Here is a 21712-nt window from a genome sequence, read left to right on the forward strand (position 1 = left end):
AAGCGCAAGGGCGTACAGACAGTAGGATGGCGTTAGCTGACTTGGCACAAAGTGTTGGATCAGTCATTGAACAATATTCCCCAAAATTCTGCAGTCGCTTAGTGTCGTCGTTGTCAAGCCTTTTGACATCATGTCTCATCAAGGGCATGTCACGATGCACATTGTCAAGTCACACAGTCTTTATCATTATCCTGTCAACAATTACGAAAACACCACAAATCATAATACTTCAGCATTTCGTTGAACCTGGCACACCCGCTGCTGCAGTTACCTTATTCTAATAGTGTCATGGTCACTGCATGTTCCAGCACCTTTGAGTGGACACATGAGAGTGAACGTCCACGATGAAGCTTATGCCCGCGTCCACTTGGGTTTCATGAACAGAAATCTGGACTTCTTTTCGGCGAGGATCTGCTTCAAGGGAGGAGCTTCTTACAACCTGAACATGCTGCAGGTAACCTGACGAAGCAACTCCTTGCCCCTGCTTCTGTTATCTATGATTTTACCAGAGTCTTGCGGTTTTTTTGGACAAGGAATGTATGTCTACTCTCAGCTGTGTTAAAGTCAGGACACCGGGTGCTTTCCAGTGATAACAATGCATATTCAAATGATGGATAGCACCACACTGGATTACATTTATCAGCATATCCAAATGAGAATGTGCCTTGCAGCCGTCATGAGAATGTTATAAAACAATATTTCAAAATTAAACACGTGCAGTGCAAAGTGGTTATATTTACGGTTGTTCCTGTTACAGGAATATGGCGTTGACAACCTGCAGAAACTCGTGGAACTCTACGATGCTGTTAAAGGTGATGCTGCTGGCGCTATAGGGAAAGGTCTGGATCTCTTTAAGAGCATCATCGATGGGGAGTTCTCGCTTACTGACATGATAGAAGATTTCAGGACGGCCTTGGAGGAGCTTCCAGATAAGGTGTGTTCATTGAACAAACTGGCATACACTCAAGAGATTTTCTTTGTAATGTAGGGATCAGATAACTCGCATCATAAGTAGATCACACATCAGAAAATACTTTTGCCAAGCTGTATAGAATATCCACATGTTTATCTTGAAATGAGTCTCGTTGATGTTCAGATGTATGTAAACGGGCGGTGGGGAAGCATTGTGGTTAAATAACTGGCTGTCCTTGTCAATATGGGTACACTGAATGAAGCCTATTTCTGGCGTCATGTCGAGAGGTTGTAACCAGTTTAATTTATTTTCTTAAGTTTGTAACATTTCGTAAAGAACAGCGACAGTGAAGTCCAATTATAGCACGCGGAAATTTTATGAACTTGAACCCGGTCTTAGACCTTTTAATAATAACCACTAGGCTAGTCCTTTCCTTACGGACAGTCAGCTAGAAGTATATCATCACTGTATGATACAGGTTGTCAGTGTTGGGAAGAAGGCATCAGATGCAATGGTGATCCTGGGTCAGCTGGACGAGAAACAATTACCTCCCTTTGCTAAACCTGCCAGGGACCTCGTGTTGAAAATCACAAACCTCTACAAGGAAATCAAGTCATCTGTCCTCAGCTTTTACAATGTATGTATTACCACACTCATTTTGTCATTTCTTTCTGTTAATGGTATGGCATTATACCACATGCCATACAATATAACTCAGACCACCATGTAAATCTGTTATGTTAGTTGGGTAGGCTGACTACAAAGTGGAGTGCTACTATTGGAGCGTCTTTGCATGGATAAAGTCTATGTTTAATTTGTACCTCACAAAATAGGAAGGTACGATTTTGATTTTTAATTCCCTTATGTTTTAGTAAGCGAAATGGTGATGTTCTATTTAATGCTATCATTGTATTCATAAACAAGTACAACGTTCACTAAAGAGATTTGAACATTACTGTGTTGCCCATTTCAGCAATTGATGGAGACAGTGACGATTAAAATACCTAGGGCTGGGAAGATGATCTATAAGGCTATCAAGGCTATCATTGACAGCTTCAGGACGTTCAACAAAGACCCCAAACAGGCCATTTCTACTATTGCTGGCAACGTCATCACGTGAGTAAAGTCACCGCACCTGGTTTCGACTGATTACCTATATCAATCAGTAGCTTTAAATATCGTTTGTCTGTTTTCTCGTAAATGGGCTTGTTTTTGTTGTTGTTGTTGTTGTGTTTTATTTTTATTTTATTTTATTTTTGTGTGTGTGATTGTGTGATTGTGTGAGTGAGTGTGTGAGTGAGTAAGTGAGTATGTGTGTGTGTGTGTTTTAACATATTAATATAGACGAATGTTTAATCTTTTTTTCAGCATTGGCCTAGAAGTAAAGAATCTGGTGGAAGTCATTAATAAGACCAAGCATGCTATATATGCAACCCTCGGTAAGTCATTCTAAGCATCCACTACGGTTGAGTTAACTTTACCACAGCAATATGCCAGGTGCCTGCTAACTCGACTGTCATTTATATTAACTACTCAGTAACTTATGAGATGTGATATTCCTTATTTTTGTTTTTCTTTGTTTTTTCACTGCTTTCTATAACATTCCAGTAATATCACGGAAGGGACGCCAGAAACAGTATTAACACGCTGTACCCATTCTGGGAATCAGACCTGTCTCTTCAGGATATTCCATGTCAGTTGTATGTAGCAATATTACTGTGATGATTACCCTAGCCTCGGGGTTGCCCGCCTCTAGAAAAAAATGTACTTCCTCTCGTTTGGGCCTTCCACCGACACACACACAACTATAGGTGATATAGATAATATGCTGACTCCTTTTTCTCACATGTGTTCACAGACGAACCTCCTGACTGGATGGACCTAACTTCAAAGGTGCTGGAGATATTTGAGGCGGGGAGTAAGGCAAGGAAGACGCTGTTGGAAGGTGGCGCGAAATGGATCAAGGAGGTTGTGAAAGGGAAAAAGGACCCTGTGGCGGAGTTTTCCAAGGGGAAGAGTAACATGGTGAGAAAGGCAATGTGTCACTTGAGGGCACTTGACGTTACCTCAGGGACGATCACATCGGATGTATTATATTGTGGACTGCCCCGCCATTCACCATTCACCATTCACCTTTCACGCACTCGCGCATCTGTCTCTTAAGTGAAGGAAAGGTCCCTATTGTCACCTATTTGTGGCTAGATTTGAATAAAGAGGTCACTGCTTCACGATGGCCTGGGTCGTGTCCCATGTGCTCGGTATTGGTACGTCTCCTGTGAACAGTAGCTGGAATACTGCTGACTTTAGCATAAAATGTCACTCAGCAGTTGTTAATAGACTACGTGGGCTAGACACCAAATAACTGGGTATATGTTTTTGCGGAAATCTGCTTATTGTTGAAGAAAATCTTTCAGCTCTTAGATTGAAGCATGATTGTATCAAGGAAACAGAACAAAACGATGTTGATCACTCGACGTTTTGAGCTATTGTTTGATATACGTGAAATTTTCCAATTTAATCCGGAAATCATCGTTATATCAGTATTCTCTGCATCCAGGAATGGATACATGCAATATATTTGCATTATATGGACATATGCATTATATCTGAGTATCTTGAATAGCAAAAGTTAAATGTGGGACCAAACTTTTTAAAATTTGTTTTGTAAATTATAGTATAGTGATCAAATTTTCTAGACTGCGATGAAACAGGAAGTGGTGAACATGCTGAAGGACATTGTTGATGATGTCCTGGCTCCTCTTGAACCCTTCAAGAAACTGGGAATGAAGTTCATGGACACGTTCCAGAAGGTGTTTGATCTCATCAAAACCTTGAAGGAAGCTTACAACACTCTAAAGGAAGGGTAAAGTTAGTTTGTTATTAAAAGCTGCACTCAGCAATATGCCGGCTATATATGACAATGGAAAAGACAACCGTACATTTGATATACGTCAATGCTGATATGTCATATTGTTAAACATCCATGGATCTAGAATGCACAATCGCCTAGCATTATGTTGTAGTTTTATTCTTTAGCAAAGAGTCGTGGTAAACATTGAAGTAAACCAACTTGGGGTTTTACGAAACCGGTGACGGGTGGCACGCGTGTTTAGAGGGCGTGTTCTTAATGATATGTTATATCTTTTGTTTTGTTTTTTTTCATCTGGAATTCTCATTCAAAGTCATTTATCGGGAAAGGGATCTGAGAGAACCCAGACGTTGTGTTCATATTGGTTTCAGATATCGAACGGCCCGCTCTCTGATCGACCGTGTTTTCGGACCAAAGTGTCACAAGGATTTCCCCCGGACTCTCCGTCTCGCTGGAGGTGGATGCAGTGGGCGTGGTAGCTACCCGTCAGAACTGAAGAACGGAAATGAATACGAGCACGAAGGAATAGACGTCACAATATCTCCTGGCAAAGAGGTGAGGTTAAGAGAAAACGTGTTAAGTTTTCGATACACATATGTACTAGGGTGATACACTTTCCACACAATGAATGAGGTCTTGAACTTCTCAAGATAATAGCCAAACCAATGAGTATGTATTACTTAAAGGTCGTGGACATTCTTTATTAAGGCACACCACATCGCGTCCGTTTCCTTCAAATAGACTTCCTTGAGAAGCATCTTTAAAACATCTTTAGAAATAGCGACTTATATCGTGTATTCGTAAATCGTGCTCCCCTTTGAAACCTGTTCATATTCTGGCCTAGTGACTTTTCTGTCATTATGCATGTGTAAAATTATTCTAGTAATTCGCACTGTTCACGTCAAGCTGCTAAAGGGCTGGTGCCTGCATCAGTTTGGACGTTTATCCTATATTGAGCTTCCACGCAGCGAGATAGCTGGCATACCGTTTAAACGATGTGGAACCAGGGCCCTCACTCACTCACTCGCACGTTACCTCGCAGTGCGCACACGTACCCTTCCTCTTTATCACCAGGGTGTAACGTTGCCCATCGACTTTAGAGTCGACTCCTTTGGTCGTGCCAGAAACCGCTGATCATAGCTTGAAAAAATAATCAGTCCAGGAGGTATATGACAATGTATTGAGGCATATGTAATGATCGCAACACAAAACACGTCGACAGGACGTGTTTTAAACTAAAATATTGTTTACATTATAGCACGACCCTTCACTCATGGTATCTTCGTGTCCATGGCAACATACCTTAATTCTATTTTGCAGATTGTGGCTCCGTTTGGTGGAAACATTATGCTGTCCGACAAACCCCATGAGGTCATCATCATGCCAAATGCAGGATCTCTTAAAGAAACGGAGGTCATCATCACCAACATCAACCCCGACAGCTCCTTGAGCATCCAGCATCCAAGTGACGCTACATATGTGGTCAATCCAGTAAGTGGTACATTGCATCTTAGCCATCCGAAAATGCAGGTTTATTCACAGACACCCACCCAATTGTCATCTCATAACACGTTCTGTCTGTCGTAATACACAACGAAATGTGATGGGAGTATAAGACTCCATGAATTATCCAGTGCGTACCAGGGAACGTAAATCATACTATGCCGTACCGTTAAGAAGTAACACATTTCTACAATCAATTACTTATTGAAAATTGCCCTTCCTCTCTTATTCAAGTGGCATTATAAAATTAATCTTCAAATCGTCATCTTTTATGTATTCTCTTAATGCAGAAAATGTGTCATTTATTTGATGGCGGGTGTTCAGTGTTTATACATCAGCTTATACTTGAAATGAACAATCCGCTACATTTGTCTTTGTAATCTTACACCATCTTTCACATACTGAGGAGCGTCAAGAATACCTTGTGTTATGAACTGCTTTGAGAGACATTTGGAGTGCGAGCAATAAGAAAGGACACTAGATATTTATTATTTTATTTTGTTTCTGCATGCACTCTTACAAAACCTGCCGCGAGCACTGATCTGATGATCCGTGTCATATGGACAAAACTGTAGTACATACAGATAGATGATGTACAGGTGTGATGTCAATATCACATTAGTAGCCATATATGAGTCAATAAAGGAGAAAGGTGATATCAGGTATATATGGATGTGTTATAATTTCATCAAAGTATCGAGAAGAGAAGGCCCCATTTATTACTGAAACTTTCTATTTCATTACTTTGTTTTTGTATTTATGATTTCTCCTAAAAATCAGAGTTTTAGAAATAAAGTTATATTAGGAAGCGTATTCTGAATATCGCATATGCAGATTATCTTTTTTGATGGAGTGATGATGTGGTTTAGTCATACTTTTCCATGTCAAGTACGAAACCTTTTGGGTATAAAGTCATGTGCCAGATTTGTAGGTTGTTCCAAAAAGTTTGGGTCTCCTGGTATTCCCATGGCCAATGACAAACACTGTCACTTACACCATTGCAGATACAACAAAGACATCAATCACCTTGTTTTCATGTTAAGCAATTCTCTTTTGAGAACCCCGGGTACAAATCTGTATTGAAAATCTATAAGTTTTGCAATCTTTTTCTGTGTACTTTAAATATATTTTTCCAATCAAAGTTTGTCTCAGACGATAGCAACAGTCATTTATTACAAATATCTAGGGGTGTCATTAGAAAAGAGTTTTTCAGCCATCAGATGTTTCGACGTCAGATAGATTACCATGTTGAATGACACGAAATGTTGTTTCATAAGTCAAAATGTTCAGCCATCTTATCATTTCAGAGCCAAATTCAAATTTATGAAGAACTGGGTTGGTAAAATCTTTCGCAACAGTGCTAAACGGGTTTTTTCAAAATAAATCAGAATCAGCAAGCCAGAAATGTTTCTTTGTTTCAAACATTGTATTTATAACAATCTTGTATTTTCATTAATACACTGTTCACCGTTCATCATCTGCTTGACCATAGTGTTAGAACCTACACCAAAACGTCATGATCTCTGTAATAAAGAAGTTGTTCATCCATATAAAATGTCACCCGAAAGCTATGATTAGATGGTTAGTTTTGTTTCATTGCTCTAGGTGAGTGCTGGACAGAAGATAGGTGTGGCAGCCAACTCCCCATGTGGGGGTAACGAACACATTCATTTCTCCTTGAGAAGGAAAGGCGGCTATGTGGATCCGACACACTACCTGGAACCCAGGATACCCAAGCTCCCAGAGTGGGTGCAAGAGTGTGACGACTACAAGGTGGTGCTTAAGGTATGTAAAGTTTCGCCTTTCCTGTTGACATGGAAATAGATGGATTCGTATGCACTTGTAACTGCTGAGTATATATTTAGTGATTTATCAACATGTACATAGTGACTGTGATGTTCCAAAGGCATTATGTATGAAGTAGAATCAGTGCGATTTGCATCACATGTGTAATTGTATAAACACATACTGTGACGTATCTTGTCAACATTTTTTGTTGACAAATTATTTGGCATGTTATAACGTACACGTTTACCAAGGACTCTACACTTGATTTCACTTTCTTGTTCAGTTTGACACTATTTACGAAGACTGCATCATTTGTCTGGACGGTAAAGACACGAATGACACCAGCCCAGAGAGACAAGGAACGGAAGTTGACAAACCAGGGGATCTTGATTCCTCAAAAGATCCTTCATCTTTTGTCGACGCAGAAAATAGTGAGTTATTTGTATTTTCAGGTTTGATTTTGGTAAATGCGTAAAGCAATTACTGAGTATAATGTACCCAATACTTCTTTGAATGAGTGAGTGAAATGATCGATGAAACAGTCCAGCGTTTTTAGTTTTTGATCATAGCTTTAGATACATAATGCACGATAAATAATGGTATCACCAAATCAGTATCGATATATTGTTTGTGTAAGATGAGGCTATCTCTCCGTGAGAAAAAACACCAGCGCCTTGACCATGGACTAGTTGCGTGGAGATGTGCGCTATATAAATATCCCATAGAAGTAATAATGACGATGACGTTGATCACACTTTACACGAAATCATTGATAAAGCATGGTTCCCACAGGAATCTATTTCAGTCTGACGTATTTTAGGACAGACCAACGTAACTTGTGGAAGTGAAGACACTGTGGTTCCATGTAACATACCAGCGTTTTCCTTATACATATATAATTTCAGACAAGCCCGATTCCATGTTCCAAAGGATGCAGTCTCGAAAACCACAGATAAAAGACAAGGTGAAGAAAACAAAAGATGGAGGTGAGCAGACTTTGATACTCGAGGTGAAAGGATGATGGTCTCTCACAATGCAGACAAAATACATGCGTACCTGAGTTGGAAATATCTACAGAGTAACGTATGTTTGTATGCATTTGACAAATACTAGCAGGTTACATGTTGCCAGTTGATACACTTTGCGACATATTTGTGTCTGGACATTTGCAATTGCCCTTGTATAGAAAATCGATGATGAAATTCATGATACGTGTTTTCAAGACGTCCCGCTATTAGATGCTGTCACCGAATGCCACATACAACCTACATTCTAACATTACCAAATATTCATTTTAGCTCTGGCAACACTTTTCAAGAAAGCTGGTGCTTTTTTGAAGAAATTCTCCATCCGTAACTTGAAAATGGGGACTATCATGGATCTTCTCGAGATTCTCGGCCTTGACGAGAGTCAGAAGAAGATGGCAGAGGTCATAAAAACAATCAAGGTACAATTTTGTATTGTTTGGCTTATGAGAAACATTGTGAGAATGAATATTCTTCATAGTCGAGCTCACAAACATGGTTGATCAAGTCTGTTTCCTGATTGTGCATAACAAGTGCATAAAACGATTACAAATACTATTTTATTTTTTAGAAATATATTTATACATGAGTTTATACTTCGGTTGTACAAAGTTGGTCTCACAGCTAAATGACTGAACATTTGTCGATGTGACATTACTTATAACTCATTCACTCACAGACTACCATCAAAACTTTCTTTGCTGCCATTTTATTTTGGTTTGACGAAGGATTGTGAGATGTCACTGTGTCGAACTACTGGACCATGACTGCCAATCTGACCTTGACCAAGACTGGCAACTTCAGAAAACAGTTTTCCACAATTTTGACAGTGACGTTTGGTAATCAATCATACTCTGTGTCGAACTATTTGGATATAAGTCGATCTTCATGAAATCATGTTTAATGTATAAGTCATGGTTGACTATCAGTACAATGAAGTGTCGAACGACCTAAGTCTTGTAACATGTTTCATATTTGGTATTACACTTTCTTAATACAAATTCTAGTACTTTTTGGTCGAGTCCCGTCCGGGATTCGAACCCACACCCTCAGAGTCTGGCAAATGATCTCCAGCACACAAAGAAAGTGTAATCCCAAATATGGCATATGTTGCATTTGACCACTTTCTAAGTGGCATTGTGTAATCATAGCTTTTGGCCGTGGGAGAAGTGCCAATTTACACTTATCACAGGGGTACACAAAGTCTTGACTATCAGTTGTCCTACTTCCATTTTTTTGAAGTCGCGGTGACTGAGCGGGCTAGGAGGCTGATTTTGTGTGCTGGCGATTAGGTGCCTGACTCTGAGGGTGCGGGTTCGAATCCCGTACTAGAATCAATACTTTATTAAGAAAGTGTAATCCCAAATATGACATATGTTACATTTGACCACTTTCTAAGTGGCATTGTGTAATCATAACTTTTGGCCGTGGGAGAAGTGCCAATTTACACTTATCACAGGGGTACACAAAGTCTTGACTATCAGTTGTCCTACATCCATTTTTTTGAAGTCGCGGTGACTGAGCGTGCTGGGAGGCTTTGTGTGCTGGCGATTAGGTGCCTGACTCAGAGGGGGCAGGTTCGAATCCCGTACTAGAATCAATACTTTATTAAGAAAGTGTAATCCCAAACATGACGTATGTTACATTTGACCACTTTCTAAATGGCATTGTCGTGATTGGTATCTGTACAAAGCAGTGTCATTCAGCCTGAGAAATGACAAGCAATCTTCTACAAAGCTGTGTCAAACAACCTGAGAAATGATAAGCAATCTTCTACAAAACAGTGTCGAACAGCCTGAGGCACGGCTAACAATCTGTTATAAAGCAAAGTGAAACAGCGATGTTGACGTATTTTTGGCCCAAAAATAAAAGGAACCCCAACACTCATTTTCTCTGACCCGATACGACAGGGTACCTTTGCATCGCAATAACTCTAAAACCTGACCCTCAAACCCAGAGCAATTGAACACACAGAACACGATATTGTTAGATGCATGCACATCACGAGCACACGTGCATTGCATGTTTTGAAGAGTACTTAAGCCATGACATGCATGCGAGTGTAAGAGCTAACAAAATGCCACCACGGCAGTGTTTGACGTCAGCACAAAAATGGCCATGCATAGGGATGCTACAGTCTGGAGATTCTCAGAACCATGTAGCCAGGTTCTTTGGCAAGTCCAAAAGCGTCATCTCCCGGCTTGTTGCTCTCCACCGTCAGACTGGTGACGGTGCGTGAAGGTGCTTTGAAATCAAGGCGTTCTGTTCGTGGTGTCATCATGTCACGAGCTAACAGACAGGCTCGTTTACAGTGGTCTCGACAACGTCAGGGTTGGCCAGTACGTCTGTGGCGTCACGTCATGTTCTCTGACGAGTCCAGGTTCTGTTTGAGATTCACAGACGGTCGCAAACGTGTTGGCGACGACGTGGTGAGAGGTACAGTCGCAGCACTATCATGGAGTATGATTCCTTTAGGGGTGGAAGCATCATGGTCTGGAGTGGGGTTTCCTACGACAGGAGGACAGATTTGATTGTTGTTCCTGGTAATCTTACTGGTTAACGTTACGTTACGTCCCTCAAGATGATAATGCCCGACCCCACAGAGCTCGTGTGGTGATTGACTTTTTGGCACAAAAAGGCATTGTGACACTTCCATGGCCTGCCAAATCTGATGACCTGTCGCCAATAGAGCATTTGTTTGTTGGAGAGTTCGTGCACGCCACCCAGGACCAGCAAATCTCCAGGAACTTGGTGTAGCTCTTAAGTATGAGTGGCAGCAGATTACAAGAACTACGATTCGTCGTATCATCTTCAGTATGCCCTCTAGGTGTCGTGCTTGTGTTGCTGCACCCGGTGGTCACACTCGATATTGACTTATATCTCACATGAGTGCTACATTTCCTGAAGTAAAACCTGATGATTGCTACGATTAATAAGGGTTCCCTTATTTCTTTTTCTGTGACTGATAATCTGTCAGTATCGATCTACTGAAATGTTACACAATGTTAACTACACAATGTTAACTTTAGTAGTTTTCACCTACCTCGAGTATGACTGGCGATGTGGCTCCTAAAAGAGGTTTCGACCTAAATTTGCAAGGCTTGTCAGTCTGTCAGATAAAGCAGCGTTGCACATCCATGCTGTAAGCGGTGTCTTTTTGAGCTGTGTAGTAAAATATTCATCGTTATGAAGCTATCTGAAGGCTAGGACTTGACCATGTATTGTGTATACGATCCCGTGTCTTGGTGCCACAGGAGATGATTGGCAACAAGCCGTGCTTCAACCCGTACCAGATGACGGATGACCAGCTGAGGACGGAGCTGACCGAGAGGGGCATGAGGGCAGAGGGGACTCGGGAACAGATGATCAACTCCCTCACCACGCCATCAAACAGTCAGTACACACGGTGTTCTTATAGAGTAATGATATAATTAACGGTTAACTAGATTAAGTACATCATGTTGGAGGCTGTAGGGTCGTACTATTTGTTAAGTCTGATGTAGTGCTCGGGCCCTGTGGGTTCTCTGGACAGAGTAGATTATACACTGAGACAAAGAGTAGAATTATGTGTGTGTGTGTGTGTGTGTGTTGTGTGTGTGTGTGTGTTGTGTGTGTGTGTGTTGTGTGTGTGTGTGTGTGTGTGTGTGTGTGTGTGTGTGTGTGTGTGTTAACAGGCTGATTAAGTGTAATCATGCATCAATCGCGTGGATCGTTTTGATGCTTCTAGGCAATGACTTGCTGGAAACTTATGTGAAAAGAAAAAACCTTATAACTAACGGTCAAACACATTATGTGCCTTTCCACAATTCAACCAATAGAAGACATTCGATTGCCGATGGCATGCCTCTTTAAAGCCGTTACTACTACTGGATGGTACGTTGTATAACTGAACAAGGGGCAAGGAAAACTTTGTTCTGAACTTTGTCAATACAATAAAGAAGGAGTTGACATCTATAATATTTTGTATTATAAGTGTTTACAACGGACTAGGGTCTTAAGAGCCATTTCCCTTGAAAGGTTATACTTTCTCGCTTTTGTGTTATTTGGCTTGTACAAGTAATATAATTTATGGACTTGTTGTTCAAGAGCCGTGTTCATGGAGCTATTTTAGGCTTTGTCTTTGTCAAGTGAAAATCATTGACACGATATTCATAAACGTCATGTGTCACAGTGTACCCTGTGAGTTGGGAACAACACTTTGCTGCTGCATTTCTCCTTTTGCTATTCGGTTGCTCCAGTCTACACTTATGGATATATGTGCTCGGTGTCCGTGGGATTTCCATACAGAGTAGGTCTCTGGACTTGTCCAATGCCCAATGAAACAATTACATATTTGTGCGTGAACTGGCTGGAAAAGTGTAATCCTTCTTCAGCCGTGTAATGTGGATCGTAGTTGATGCTGTTGATAAGAAAGCTTGTCCAATAGTCGCTTCATTACAGGCTTTGTGAATGAGATGGAATAATGGAATACTGAATACTAAATAATGGAATACTAAATCAACATTTATTCACTGAGCGTACGTTTAACACGGGGAAATGTAACTTTCATAAAATCAAACAAATGAATTTTGCAGCCTGTCCGCTCATGAAGATCTCGATGCCTAACAACATCTACTGTACATTTGATGACAAATGTCTTGGACTGGAATGCTGTGTACATTTCAACCTCTTCATGTTCAGAAAGACATATAAAATTTATGCAAGGTTTGATCCGTGTGATTTGGAATTTTCTGTCGGTGCGGGGAAGTTCAACACGTCCATTGGAATTGAAGGAGATACATATGCAGGTGGGTACCATTCCTTAAAAGGGATATTCACAGTATCAAGGAAAACCGAAAGAAGGAACTTATATAGAAAATAATTAGCATTGTTTTACATAACAGTACAGCTGTTTTTAGCAAATATGCAGAAGAATATCAGCTTTCTATGGTCTGAAACAACTGAGTGTTATGTTATTGCTCTGAATTATGCACTTATGGTTGATATGAAAGATGGTTATGCTATCGTTGTAGAAAGATACTACATTGAACATTTTAATGTACATCTGGTTTTGAAGGATATAAACATAATTACAGTTTGGGAATGATAGTTAGCCAGTTGTATTTTACAGGTTTGGAAAAGACCATTCCGACTAATGTGAAACTGGATATACTGGGAGGAATAGAGTTACACATCAGGTATAAGCAAACTTCACATCTTGTGAGTAAATACGACCGTCTTAGAACTTAATGTAACAGTCACGAAGTACATTATTAACTATAAAAACTACAGCTTATACATGTTCTAAAACGTTATTTTAAAGTGTTTGAATGACGGAACGTACAGCAAGGATCCGTTCACATTTGGTTCGAATCCAAGATCTGTGATCATGTCAGTGTAGCTGTAGTCATTATATTCAGATCTCACATCATTCAGTATTGCTTCCTCTATACTGGAGGAGAGGGTCTGTGATCATGTCAGTGTGGCTATAGACAGGATGCTTAGATCTCACATCATTCAATGTTGTTTCTTTCAGAGTGAAGCTGGAGAAGGATGACACCGCTGCTCTCATCACAGTGGCCGCCGGTTTCTGTTCCCAGGACGACCACGACAACTGCATCGCATTCTTCAACATCTTGGACGAGTTTCCAACACCACTACCGATATGTCATCCAGATGGCTCAATAACCTGGCCAGACGGTAAACCATGATTAAAAACATATGACCTCGAATAAACTATGTGAAATATCTCAAGCAATCAGCTCAGGCATGTATGGTCTGCTCCACATATTTAAAAGAGTTGCAAATTTTAAAGTTATGAAATATATTATCCGGTTTTATGAAATACATGACATGTATTTCATTTGCTATCGGATGCAAGGTCACCGACAGCCTTACCGATGTAATCACTACTCAGCTACTTTAGAGTAAGTTTAATAGTCGTTTAAATTTAGTGCAAGACGCTGATACAAACCTACACTTCTGTTCATAATTTCCGTTGCCTAGTTCAGAACGAATCGAATAGAAACTGTATTAAGCGAAATTTGTATCGTTTCCTACTCTGTTCATATGTACGTTCAACTAACATCAGCTCTTTCCACCACCAGTTGACTACAGGAGTTTGTTAGATAAGGAATCAATCAGGAGACGAATTCGGGACAATGTCAGAAAGTTTGCCAATGATGCTGTAAAGAAAGGCATCGAAGAACTACTTGCTATCATCCCGTGTATATCACCCGATGTAAGTATGACTCAGTTATCAGCTCTGTCCACACCATGATACGAGGAATGGTGTATCTTTCACGTTAAATATGTTCTCTGTGTTCCTATTATGTAGCAACTTCAATGTATAATTTGGGCAACATCGACTCTGTGACTGGTTTACATTTGTACTGTATGGTAGACAAATTAGAAATAACAATGGATGCATGTCCAGGCTCCAGGCAAGACGGATCCATGTCCCAGACCTGAAGCCCTGACTCGGGATATCCTCAAACAGAAGCTACAACAGCGAGGATTGCAGATCACAGGCACCAGAGACGAACTGGAACGGAGGTTTGCGGTTGGACACAGAAGTAAGTGGACACTGGAATATGCTGTTTTTGTTATTCGGTGCAAATGGTCTCGCACTGTGTACCCAGTCGATTTCCTTCATCAAATCAAAAGTTGGTGGCACAAACCGTTCTCATGCGAAATGTCAAGAATGTCCAGATATACGTCATTTATGTTGCCATTTCTTTACCGGCCGCATGTCTAAATACTAGCATTTTAGGCAAATGTTGTGCTACTTGCAGGCAGGATATGCTTACTGTTTTCACGATCACCTAGAGTCATGACTGATTTTCAATGTTCCATTCGCAATGTCTCCACAGTCAGTTCATCCTTTAACTAAACGGTATATTTTCGTTTCTGAAGATAGTTAATTCTGGTTATTCTTTTACACTGACCTTTTATATATACCCTTTAGGTATGTTTTTAATGTAGATCCATGAGGGTTTGGTTTTGACAAAAAATGTACATTATTATTATTCATTTTTGCTATCCATGATTATGAAGCTAAAACTACGCAGCAATTATGACAACTAGAGTTCATTTGTATAAAAAAAAGAACAATTGTGACTAAGGGATGTGAAATAGAAATATGCATATTACTTTACTTTTACCTGCCTATAGTGAAGACAGTTTGAACAAAACGATGATAAATTACATATCAATCCGGAACATATATTCTATTTCTAAGGATCCTGTTTTGTGAAAAAATATGTGTTTATGTGTTCCCCCAGCTTGCAGACAGATGAACAAGACAGTGACTCTCCCAACAATTATGAACGACAAGATCAACAAGATCGTGTACCTGGAGATAGCCCCGGACTGTCTGCGGTTTGATGCATGTGTTGACATTAGGATTGCGAAGCTGAATTTCAACAAGGCTGTCAACGCTTATATACAACTAGACCCGTGTAAATTCACAATGACCGTCAACTTTGAGGACTGCACTGAGAAAGTCATCCTCCTTGGATACGACTGGGGTAGGCACTAGATCGAAAGTTGCAGGTTTAGTGTTAATGAAAGCATTATCGTCATTTTTTTACAATAAACACGTGGATAAAACCTTAATGTCACTTCAAGTGCTGTGAACATATAACAGTTACTGTTATGAAACAGCTCCTCCATAATGATGGTGCTTGCTACACCAACGTACAAGCATCACATCATATCACGAGCTTCATGAAAATCTCCATGCCATATAACACCTTGACACCCACATAGTATCACTTTTTACGATACAAGATGTTCGTATCGAATCGAAACACCGTGTCCAAGTGATATTTCTGCCATTCCGTTTACAGGGAAAGAGAAGACCACACGGCTGAACGAATGGGTTTCCATAAGGTAGACCTTTTCAGACGGCATCTTTCATATGTTAGATACGTTCTTTCGGATGCTCAACAGTGATTTAAATATCTGTCTTTACAAGAACGCCGTCTTTCAGTTTTAGAGAAAATCGATACATCCTATAGTGTGTGAGGTTTAGCATATCAAGCGTGATAAATAGTAGATCTTGATGAACTAACCGCACAAATACTCTTACATATACTTGATCACTCACAATATTGTCCTTTTTATTTACAAAAATATCTCCTTAGTCCTAATCATTATGTAGAACCTATATTTTACAGATGCAAGATGTTTAACTTAATATTTTAGTCGCGTTTATGTCTTCTCCTCATTGTATCGATCTATGCCCTAGTGAAAATATATTAATGATGTCTTTTCATTTTAAAAATTAAAAGCTGTATTCGAATAAATGACATCAATCTGTGAACAGCCGTATTTGGTGTATCCAAGCCAGTATTTGACAGCATGTAAATTATAGTGAGTCAACCAGTCCAGTCAACAACACCTAATGGCCATTAACACCGACTATATTGTAAGGTAATTTCAAAACAGATGCTTTGTTGAACGGTAGTTCAGTTATGATATGAGGCAGTCCTAAGCAGTTCATACTACCATATTATCATTATCTTCACCGTGTTGCAGATACACCATTGACAGAAATGAGGCAAAGAAGGTGTTCGTGGTTGACATGGGGCTACAAATCAGTGTAGGAGAGTCAGAACCGATTCTGAATGCCTTGGTGATCGAAAATCTGGATGTACCAATACCTATTTGTAATGAAAACTTCTCTCTTCCGGGTAAGTGTCGAATACAAAGACGACTTTAATGACATTGTCCATGACATTTCGCAATACTGAAGTAACCAATTAAACAGGTTATCCCTTTGTTGGGATCTGGACAGTCCTTTCTCCCGACCGTAAACCGTTGGGAAATATAAAGACCTATGTTAAAAAGCTCGTTTCATAGCTAGAGTTTTATTTATACCAGAAGTACAGTTGGTGCTCGATAGAAGCGTGAATGAGTCTGTATAAAAGACCCGTTAAGGTCCGAGGTAGATTAGGCCTTCAGCAACCCATGCTTGCAATAAAAGGCGACTATACTTGTCGTAAGAGGCGACTAACGGGATCGGGTGGTCAGACTCGCTGAGTTGGCTGACCCATGTCATCGGTTCCCAAATGCGCAGATAGATGTTCATGCCTTCGATCACTGGATTGTCTGGTCCAGACTCGATTATTTACAGACCGCCGCCAAATAGCTGGAATATTGCTGGGTGCGGCGTAAAACTAAACTCGCTCACTGTATAAAAGTGTTTTATAACCGACAAGGATAACAAAGTGAACTTGTAGACATCAGTATCTTGTACGGGGGTAAAAGTGTACGCAGACGAAAGTTCACGCCGAAAGTGTTCTCCTACACGAAAAAGATCGCTTATGCTACGGCACGAAAACGCTTCCATGCCATACAGATATACTATGCTTAGCTTCTCAGTGTCACCTGCGAATGCATACCTATACCATACTTTCTGCTTCAAGGAAACGGATCCCTGAAAAGCCTCGCAAACGAAATGGGAGGAAAGCTAATCAGAGAGGTTGTAGATGTGGTGTTTCGAAAACTTGGACTGGATGTAAGTTTTATGAAGCAAATTTCAGAATAATTAGGTTTCATGTCTTCATCCACCAATAAGCACATAAAGTGATAATGGATCGAAGCAGGTGCTGTCTATACATCCTCCTAGTTTGCAATATCATGATAACAGAACTACAACCACTACATGTTGAACTAGGAAATTATGTTACGGTTCCAAAAAGACGTATATTTGTGATTGTATTTCTGATTTCAGAGCATTCTGTTAGACGGAAGTTGTACAACATTAACACCTCAGCCAGGTATTAACAGCTGAATAATGAATATCTATCACTTCAACTATGTTTGAATATGACACAATATGACATTCTACATATCTAAACAGATTGTTGGCGTAAAATGTCATAGCCTTCAATCCCATATTTTTAGACACTGCAAAAACTTAATGATTCTGAATCGTTTTCATATTGTTCCTGCACCAAGCGTCGCTTGTCTGACACTCCTGACACACATAAATGTTACTTCATTTAAAAGGTGGTTGGGTAGATCACCTAGGATATGGAAATACAACGTGATAATCAGATATGTGAAGCTGGAAACGTTTCTGTTTGCCTTCAAACCACTTAGAAACTTTCAAACGTTTACCCCCAGACTGCCAGTGGACCCTTCCAAACTACAAGAAGCTGCTCCCCACCAGTTTCCAGGACAGAGTCAACTGTAAACTGCCAGACAACTGTTTCGGCATAGAATGTTGTGTGGACTTCTCGTTTGACATCCCTCTGTTTGAAAACCCCCTCGTCAAATACGTCCCCTTCTTCCTGAAGTTCGAACCGTGTACCTTTACTGTGGAGGTCGGCTTTGGGAGCTACTACCACAAGGAAAGGCTGTTGACATACAACTGGGGTAAATCATTTGATTGTTGACTAAACACTGGCGTGAGTCATTTGATTGTTTCATACCACAGGAGTAAGTCAATTACTTGTTGACACACAACCGGGATAGGTCATTTGATTGTTCATATGTGGCCATATTGTCATTACAATGTCTAAGCGAACCAATTGCGTGTCATTATTTCTCTACGAACGTGCCTGGATTGACTGACTGTCCTCTTACCGGGATAGTGTGTTTATAAACATGCCTGTTTGTGTACATTTGTGTGTATGTTCCTGTCACATGTCTAAGATTGTGTCTATTTCTTACAAGGAACCGAAAATCAACTGCACATTGGCAACGGCAACCCATCACCGGTAGTCATCAAGTAAGAAACTTTTCACATTCAAATATCAGACGTTGGCCTGCAATAAAGCTAGAAAATGCCATATTCGTCTATTGTCATGAAGACGCTATTTACAATATCTGATTCTGTGTATTGTTGTGGAAAAATACAAGTAGTGATTAACCTTTCTTGAGGTATCATGCTGCCATTCATCACACTAATGGCTTCTTTCTTCCACATTTATGTAATTTTCAGTTCCAAACTATTGATGTGCGAGAACACTAAACGCGTCCTCTGACACGTGTTGTATATTTCTGTACATGTACATGTACAACAGCATATTCGGGACTCCCAAGTACAATGTACGAGTATACCGATTCCTCCACACGTGTATTCCTGCAGATGGTGACAGATTCTGTATATGTTTTTACGCTAGCGTCATGATCTTCAAATACTCCAAAGGCTCCCTCGTTGATCTGAGTGTCCACACATGTATCCCTATCGATGGTGACACTTTCTGTGTATTTTTCTATCAGGTTCACGATCTCCAAGTATCCCAAAGGCTTCCTGGTTGACCTGAGTGTCCACACATGTATCCCTATCGATGGTGACAGTTTCTGTTACCCAGAAGGAGGGATGACGCTGATGAATCAGGAGAAGATACCCGCCTGTGATGCTAATGCGCTGGTGGAGTTCACTAAACAAAGTAGGTCCACCTTAGCAAAGAACTACTCAGACAACATTCTTTTTTGTCGTCATTGAGATTAATGTGGTTTTAACTTCATTGACAAAAGTGTACAAAACCTGAACTGTAATTATGAATCCTCCATAACGTAAATTATTTTCTTTGTTTATGGTCTGGAATGTTTGGATACCCACGTGTTGAAAAGTAATAAGTGACATTGATTTCATTGAGTTTCTGTTGCGTATACTTGCAGATTTCTCAGTTTCTGATTGGCTACGCGACCTTGACCTTGACGTCAATTTAAAGTCCCTCTCTCAAGCGGCTGCCAGATTATTGTTAGATCGGTTAGGCATCTCTGAATTCCTGCTTGATGACAGATGCGATGTTTCTAGACCGCCATACAGTCCAAGTGTTTACGGATGGAGAAATGGTACGAAACATGTGCATCACTCGAAAACAATTTTATTTTTTGGTCTTTTAATCCACGAGGGTCCAATGAATAACTTTGTTGGATTTTAAATAAATGACCCATGTACACATTGATGACAAGAAACTTCCAGTCAAAGATTATTCTGTGGAGCCCTCATGTTTTCTATTCATACTATTGCTTACAATGAAAGAGTCAGAACTGTTCATAATTTTCTTTTCTGAAAGAATATGGAAGAATTTTTCATAGGGTCATGTTTTCTTCAGAATGCCCGAAGAGTATTGGCAAGCTGCCCAACCTTCCTAGCGGTTTGTACTGCCACCTAGCGGACACGTGCACCAAGATAAACTGTTGTTTTGACGTCCCCTTCCTGGAAATGTCATTTAACGCCGTCCTCAACGTCGATATGTGCGACTACGTCATTTATGCCGCCATTGAGAACAAAACTACGACGCGGCGAATCTTAGGGGATGGTATTGACCTCAATGCTGGTACGTGACCAGTTATCAGCTCAAAATATACTGTTTTCTGATTGATAGGGATAAACAGTAAACAATAAAGCTCTCCTAGATATAAGACGTGTATGTGGATGACAACTTCTTTATTGTATAACACGACTTTTCTGGGCAACTTTTGAGTAAAGACTGACAGATGACGATGGTGGAAAAGCAGTTATATTAGTTAATAAGAATACTTAAAATATAGTGGAGGAAAAAGTGGAGCATGGAGAGGGGGTTGGGGAGGTTTGGGAGGGGTGGGTGGTTAGGGAAATGTTTGAAAGGAGTAGAGTGTTTTGGGGTTTAGTAAAGTAATTGCAGTTAAGCTGCATTAAATGAATAAGGGGCCTAATGAATAAAGAAAAGTGTTTAATGGGCGGGGATGGGATGGGTGAAAGGAGCAGTGAATGCGGGTTGGCAAGCCGTGGGTAGTTGTTTAGGTACCCGTTATATGTAGCATGGGGGAGACAGACGGGTTTCTTAACGCTTAGTGGTGGATCAAAATGACTAGATTGAGAGGGAGGCACGGGCATGGCCGTTTTTATAAAATAAGATGGAGGTTTTGTTTGGGAGGGTCTAAATTGTTTCAGTTAAGCTGGGTTTTGGCAAGAATGTGGAGATAGCTTGGAAGATGTTGGGTTTAGTGCATATAAGACAAGCTGTATATTGATATGGCATTTTGTAGGAACTGTATTGTGTAGTTGGGTGATGTGTGTTTGTTGCAGGAGGTTGTGTGTGAATACGTGGGTGATTGTTTCCGGGGTGTTACAGTGAGTGCATAAGCCATTGGGGTGTTTGTTTTGTTTATAGAGGTAGTAGTTAAAGTTTGTAGGACCCGAAATGAGTTTGTCTTTGGTTTGCTGAGAAGGTGGTGTTGTTGATAGGTGAAGTGATGATAGATTTGACCCACTTTGATGTGTTAGTGTTAACGCTAAAGGTTGGGACGGTAGTTGGCTTGAGTAATGTGGGGTTTTTATGATTAGGAGATAAACATACTGTGTTGGAGAATCAGAGGTATATAACGAAATTATAATAGCTCTAAATTTGATTTGAAACCGGACAAGTAGCGTCGGTCATTATTTAAAAGTTTGTTTGACTAAGTTTGGGGATTAAAGTGGAGTGCAGAATGACAGCAAGTACAACTGTGTTGATGGAGGTGTAGTTTGTGTAATGGAAGTTTGATGTGATGGAGGGGTTTTGTTGGACATGTATACCTAGGCCATTTACATTGTTTGTGTTTGTAGATACTTCAGTCAGGGTGCGGGTTCGGATCCCGGATGGGACTCAACCAAAACAGTACTAGAATTTGTACTTTACTGAGAAAGTG

At 40.3% G+C, this 21712-nt stretch overlaps 1 protein-coding gene across 1 annotated transcript in view; it reads left to right on the forward strand.

The window, feature by feature from the left end:
- The window catches only part of LOC137268965 (uncharacterized), a 106949-nt gene that overhangs the window by 24763 nt on the left and 60474 nt on the right, over positions 1-21712 (forward strand). The window contains exons 17-45 of the mRNA XM_067803589.1: positions 309-454; positions 758-934; positions 1392-1550; positions 1887-2029; positions 2282-2352; positions 2772-2938; positions 3610-3776; positions 4154-4337; positions 5103-5273; positions 6891-7070; positions 7357-7504; positions 7979-8059; positions 8372-8520; positions 11353-11491; positions 12673-12885; positions 13209-13275; positions 13614-13777; positions 14185-14318; positions 14514-14652; positions 15361-15606; positions 15928-15970; positions 16619-16773; positions 17509-17600; positions 17817-17862; positions 18212-18463; positions 18764-18818; positions 19313-19482; positions 19715-19891; positions 20155-20379. Coding sequence (XP_067659690.1) covers positions 309-454; positions 758-934; positions 1392-1550; positions 1887-2029; positions 2282-2352; positions 2772-2938; positions 3610-3776; positions 4154-4337; positions 5103-5273; positions 6891-7070; positions 7357-7504; positions 7979-8059; positions 8372-8520; positions 11353-11491; positions 12673-12885; positions 13209-13275; positions 13614-13777; positions 14185-14318; positions 14514-14652; positions 15361-15606; positions 15928-15970; positions 16619-16773; positions 17509-17600; positions 17817-17862; positions 18212-18463; positions 18764-18818; positions 19313-19482; positions 19715-19891; positions 20155-20379 — 4260 coding nt within the window. The remainder of the gene's footprint in view (positions 1-308; positions 455-757; positions 935-1391; positions 1551-1886; positions 2030-2281; positions 2353-2771; positions 2939-3609; positions 3777-4153; positions 4338-5102; positions 5274-6890; positions 7071-7356; positions 7505-7978; positions 8060-8371; positions 8521-11352; positions 11492-12672; positions 12886-13208; positions 13276-13613; positions 13778-14184; positions 14319-14513; positions 14653-15360; positions 15607-15927; positions 15971-16618; positions 16774-17508; positions 17601-17816; positions 17863-18211; positions 18464-18763; positions 18819-19312; positions 19483-19714; positions 19892-20154; positions 20380-21712) is intronic.

The sequence above is a fragment of the Haliotis asinina genome, chromosome 16, assembly GCF_037392515.1.
Source record: "Haliotis asinina isolate JCU_RB_2024 chromosome 16, JCU_Hal_asi_v2, whole genome shotgun sequence".
Classification (NCBI taxonomy): domain Eukaryota; kingdom Metazoa; phylum Mollusca; class Gastropoda; order Lepetellida; family Haliotidae; genus Haliotis; species Haliotis asinina.